This window comes from Larimichthys crocea, chromosome VII, assembly GCF_000972845.2.
Source record: "Larimichthys crocea isolate SSNF chromosome VII, L_crocea_2.0, whole genome shotgun sequence".
NCBI classification, from domain to species: Eukaryota; Metazoa; Chordata; class Actinopteri; family Sciaenidae; genus Larimichthys; species Larimichthys crocea.
The window spans coordinates 17,182,616-17,188,854 of NC_040017.1; the positions used below are offsets into that span (position 1 = coordinate 17,182,616).

The 6,239-nt window shown below is 37.9% G+C and overlaps 1 protein-coding gene across 1 annotated transcript; it reads left to right on the forward strand.

The window, feature by feature from the left end:
• The first annotated feature begins 1,133 nt into the window (after nt 1-1,133).
• Nucleotides 1,134-5,319, forward strand: gemin7 (gem (nuclear organelle) associated protein 7). Its single transcript, XM_010752906.3, has 2 exons — nt 1,134-1,300; nt 4,294-5,319. Exon 2 carries the CDS (start codon nt 4,305-4,307, stop codon nt 4,689-4,691), a length of 387 nt encoding a protein of 128 aa, XP_010751208.1. The 5' UTR covers nt 1,134-1,300; nt 4,294-4,304; the 3' UTR covers nt 4,692-5,319.
• The last annotated feature ends 920 nt before the right edge of the window (nt 5,320-6,239 follow it).

Here is a 6,239-nt window from a genome sequence, read left to right on the forward strand (position 1 = left end):
TTCGTAAAGGATGGTCCGGTGTATCCTATGCTAAAGCAGATAACAAAGGATGCACTGAAGCTCCTTTCCTTAACAGTTTGAGAATTCGAACAGCTCTTATCATGGCGGCTACATTAATACTTCCGGGACATTTCACTCAGTGAGGAAGGTTCCTAAGCAAAATTGACTAATTGGTTGTCAGCTTGACCGGTTTACAACAACAACATTGGCAGCATTAGATAAGCTTTACCTTTTGATTTTTATTTTATTATAGTTTTTGTATTGTTTTATTAATTGTTATTTTGTCTATTTTAGATATATTCGACAGTCGTAAGACAACCTGTTTTTAGACACTTTGTGAAGAAGGCTTGTTAGTTTTTATCTGAGAAATTGATTGGTAAAACGGTATATTTATTTATTTGTTTTGTTTGTTGCATGTTGTGAATTCATCCCCTGCATGTAGACATCTTATATTGTGTTACGTGTGTATACACTTTTGCCATTTCAGTTATCTTTTAGACTTGTGTTGTTTACTATTGTTTATTTTAAGGTCCTTTTATGAATAGTCTGGTTTTAATATGACTTACTTTGTTTGGTTGTAAATAAATTATACATTTATTTTTTGTATAAGCATGTCTCTGACTTGATTTGTGTGGACTTATACCCGTTTTAAAAATACCTGAACTAAATCTTTGGGTGAAAGTCCCAAAGCTAAAATAAGGCTGCTTTGGCCTGGTTACACATGGCTGTAGTATGGTTCATACCTCGTACCTGGCAACCTGTGTGGTTATCAAGCCGGATCAAAACGCACAGAACAAAACACAAACAGACGTCCCAGTCCATCAAATAAGAAACATACTGACTATAGTAATTTATCAAGCTTGGATTATAGTAGAGCATGTTTTCTAAATCTCTGATGACACATTTTCTTTATTTTAAAGAAACTAATATCAACTAGTTTCTTTGTTTCTGGACAAAATGATCACACAGGATCCACAGGAGTGTGTGAACTATTTGTTTTTATTATTACTATTGCTCAAAGTTAGAGTAAGAGATCTGATGTTCATTGATCTGTACATCTCTAATGTGTGTGTGTGTGTGTTCATTCACTCATTAACAGTGTGTGCAATTTGTTGAGTGTTTTAAGGGGCCACTAAAACGCTGCATATCCGGCCCTGATAACAGGGGTTACCCACAGGTCACACTCCAGCTCACAAGGCGGCGATAGAGTGCCTGTGAGCGGCTTTGACCTCGACGACGTATCGCTTGCGTGCTACAGGCTCCGGTCGGTGCTTTTATCTGGAGGGAAAAAAACAAGACAGTAAGTGTTTAACGCAAACAAAATGAGGCTTATCACATAAACGTCAGTGCATACTTATCCAACCGTGTCAGCGGCTGCTGTGAGGAGTGAAGCGTGTATCTTGTAGTTGCAGCGACGGCGAGTTCAAACCAGTGTGCCAAGTTATCAAACCTTAAAACATTAAACTGACACAACAAGAAGTCAAGGTGTGTCTAACCTCTGTAGACAGATGTGCGTCACACACATCACGTTATAATTGTTTCCTCCTGCCACAGAAAGTTTAGTCAGGGTTCAATCCACAACACGTGTGAGGTCAGTGTAACTCTCACACGGGATCTTGTGTTACTGACACAATAATAAAAATAGGGGGAAATTCTAGGGGTCATTGTAATGTCATATCCAAAAAAGGACAAAATGAAACTGAACAGATATGTAATAAATATGTAATCATACTCAGCTGCATTGTAGAGAGGTTAAAGCTTCTTAAATATAATTATAGGTTGGTTCAGCCAGTCTGAAGAAGGATGTTGTGTTGTTTCACTCTGAGCTACTTTTACATCAGTACTTCATTAAACAATTAACAATCTTTCTACAGTATGACCGACTACGGAAGACCTAAAAGGCCATACATACATACATACATACATACATACATTTTATTCCACCCGTGTTCTCGTGATAACGATATATTTAATTCGAGATCTCAAGAAAACAAAACAAGTCTAGTGTATTAAATGAAGTGCGCCTGTATTACAGAATGTATGGCAAATGCATGTAGTCCATGATAGGGAGCAAGCAATTACTCCACTGTAAAATCCCTTCGATCCATAATTTCTGACAAAGGTTCATCCTGACTGTTCACTCACTCAGTATAAAGCATATTTACTGTATCATCTTTGAGCAATTCAGCCTCAAAGTTCATTATTTTGAATTGAAAAGGGCATAACGTACAATATTTACTCTACTGTAAAATCCCTTTGATCCATAATTTCTGACAAAGGTTGGTACACTTGATCTCAGGACTGAAGTGAGGAGTAGCCAAAGTGTATCAACCTTTGTCAGAAATTATGGATCAAAGGGATTTTACAGTGGCGTAATAGGTTTGCTCGCTCCGTATCATGGACTACATGCATTTGTTTTCTCGAGATCTCAAATTAATTATCAAATTAATTAGTTATCACAGGAAAACGGAGGAAATTATCTCGTTATCACGGGGAAAATGGGTGGAATAAAATATATGTATGTATGGCCTTTTAGGGCTTCCGTAACCGACACCACCTTTTAATAAATTGTCTTTTTTTTCAGTGTGTGATACAAATACAGCACCAATTTGTTTGTAATTGATTCACTGAAAACGCAAAATCTCTCATTTTATTTTACAGTTTAAAGCCACTACAAAACCCTGCTAACTACGTAATTTATGGTCTTGTACACAGTAGTCGAGTTGTAAAATGAAAGCGGGGGGATGGTGAAATTTTTCTTTTATGTGACATATTTTCCAGTGGGGGGTCTGGGGTTCCTCCCCCGTAAAATTTTGTATTTCTTAGATGTAATTTCCTGCATTCTTGTCAATTTTAGGGTGACTTGCTAGACATGGCAAATCCTAAATCCCATCTGATTCATAGCTTGCATTCTCAGTTGCATGGCCCGCACAAGACAATACTATTTATCGGAAAGAAACACTAACCACTTAACTATGGACATCTAGAGGTTATTATGTATTTATGTAAACCAGGGGTTTTTCATAATGTGGCCCCGTCTCTGCCAGCCTAATAATGAACATGTCTTCACCAGTGTGGTCGTTTTTCATAATGGCAGAAGATAACAACAGCATTGCTGTTTGCAAAAGTTGTTCAGGAGGATTCAGAGAGGAGGAAAGAAGACTTTGAGTTTTAATATGATGCAATGTTTGAAACAAGCGGTATTAGAAGAATATGAAGCAGCCACGGTAGCAGCTAGTGAGTGTGGATGTCCTGATTGGCGGATTTTGATGATTGACACCTGTCGACCGATCAGAGTCAGGATAATCGATTAGTACCACCCACATTCACCTTTGACCCACCAGTGATGATCCAGAGCGAAGTAAACGTGCATTTCTTCTGAGAACTTCTGACACAAAACAGCAAAGATAAGACATACTGTGTCATTTTGTAGTTTCTTTTGCTATTCGTTGGGGGCTGGCTCGCCAAGTTTTCATCGCACAGTGATGAGACACATATCTTTGTAATATATATTTATATTTTTTCCCCCGCTGCGCCTCCCCTGAAGTCCTCTGGCGCCCCCCAAGGGAGGTGCACCTCACACTTTGAAAACCGCTGACATAGGTAATAGGCTGATTATCATAAAGTCCCCCTAAATGTCGAATGGTAATTCTATTTCCAGTGTTAAATATAAGTACTTTCCACATGCATTGATAAAATACCACAAGGGATGGAAGAAGGGATGGCCATTTTAGAAGAGGGATGATTTTGACCACCCCGAGTACTGCTTGTACATAATGATAAACTTTTAAAAGTTTTAGATTTAAGTGATTTAAGTTAAGTATGTTAATTTCCCTGATATTGTGTTTGAGCTGTTGTGCTTCTGCAGATATTTATTACGCAGTTAATTATGTGAACTAATCAGAAAAGACCAATCAGTTGTCTCTCAAAACAAAACCTCTCTGCTCTCCCTCAGAGCCAAAAGAAATCGAGTCATGAATGATGACGGCAAACTAAAGCCATCTAAATGTAGCATACACTTAAACTGATGGTCTAAACAGCATGAAGATGAGTTTTATAATACTTATATGTTTATTTTCTCCCTGATTTGTTTTTGTGGATGCCTAACGAGATGCTCAACTTAACTTAACTCAACTGAATGTCACATATGCATTTATACTATTTCAAGCCACCTTTCCAGGACCTGTAAACTTAATTACATGCATCTGCATAAGTGCCAAATATGAGTGTCTTTTAAAAAGCAGATTTTTCTTAAACAGCTAGTGGTAATCAGTTTTTGTTGTTCTCTTTCAGAAAGACTCGACATGGCAACACCGGTGTCTGTCCTCCGTCTGCCTAAAGGGCCTGACCCAAACAGCCGTGGATTTGACCCCAGATCTCCTCGCTTCATCGCTCTCTGTCGTACCTCCATCCCCACCTCTGCTGCATCAGAGGCAGACGCGGAGGAGCTGCAGAAAGAGCAGCATGCACGATCTGTGCTGAGAGAGACTTTCCTTCGATGTCTCCTGTCCATGACCAACAAGAAAGTTCAGTTTCACATGCACGAGAAGGTGAAGGTGGAGGCCACGTTTGGAGCGTCTGACATCGATGTGCTGAACTTTCAGGTGTCGGACTTGCACACTCCCATTGGCGTGCAAAAAGAGGCATTGATCAGGTGTCAGGACGTGATTTCATTCACTTTTGATGTATGAACACCTGCAGCTTTTGTAACCAGATTATTTGAGCACTTCAGAGTCTCATTTGTTGTTGCAAGTGAGCTCTATTTTCATACTCTGTAATATATTGTTATATTGTTGCTGAACAGTGTGATTGTACATTGTTGTCTTCAGTCCAGTCCACATCGCTCAGCCAGTCATACCACTCCATGTGACTGCAAGTCCAACCCTGACAAGCAGTCCCACTTTTTCGGCACAAGAGGGAGTTGTATGCCTTTTGTTTCAAGAGAGACCTGATGGGAGAGCTTGCACTAGGATATGTTGATACTATTGAGTGAATCAAATATCAGAAGATTTCTTTACAGTTATTACTAGTGCTTTCATGTTTAGCTACAAGAACATGTTAAGAATTATAGACAATCACTTAGGTCTAACAGTTTGATTAGTTCAGAAAGTTAGAAAACTTAATACTGCCTCTGTAGATCCTCTTCTTTTGTGAGATGCAGAAAGATGTTATTGGTCCTCGAGTTACATCTTTTGTCATTTAATTCTCAGTGTGAAACATTGCACTTTAAATATGATTGTTTGACTTCTTTTGTATTTAAATGTTGATTTTGTATTTTGTTTAAAAAAAAAAAATAATTAAAAAAACATGTTTCATATATACTTGATTTTTGTCTTTTGTTCTTTTCGAAACACCTGCTAAGATTCATGTCTTAAAGATTGATGTTTATTAAGAAATGTTTCTAAAGGAAAAGAGCAAATCCAGTTTTCCAGTTTTCCTCATTGCTTGGACAGAGACTTGTCACGTATCTCTGTCTCTGATGGAGTAGTCTAGTTTATGTTTTTGTCAATACTGTGACCAGTGGTAGCGTCTGTGTTTGGTCAGACTCAGTCAGCTTCACAATTAGAGCTGGACTGATTAATCAATTACTTGATTGATGAAACATTTAAATCATTTTCCAGACAAAAATGCCAAATATTTGATGGTTTCAAGTTTGCAAATTTGAAAAACAGTTGATGACGAGACCTTGGAGCGTGTTCATTAGTCTGTTTTACAGACCAAATGATTGAAAAATTAACCTGCAATTCAATCGACAATGATAATAATCATGATGCAGCTTGATTCACAATAATATATATTTTTTTATGTCAGTGTCGGTGTACAATTAGTCAGCTGTGTAGCACTTATCTTGAAGTATTTAGCTGTATAAGCACTATATAAATGTTGAATAAATGTTTTATAACACAATAATGAATTTGTAAGCAGATATAAGTGTTTATTGAAGTATTTATCAACAACTACAACTCCTCCAGTGGCCACCTGGAGGCTGGCGTATAGACGTAATGAATGACACAGCTGTAATGTCTTCACAGGAGATGTAATAATTAAATGTTTGTGTGCTGCTTATGAATGCTAAAACGGGGGACTGAGTTTTAATGCCAAAGCTATGTTTGATGATTGGATGATATACATGTGATGTGAGGAAAGTCTTATGTCAGATTACTTTGAATATGGTGGCTGTCACAGTGAGCAGCAGGGTGTTACAGTAAAGTGGAAACTGACCTTCAGCAGAGAGAGTC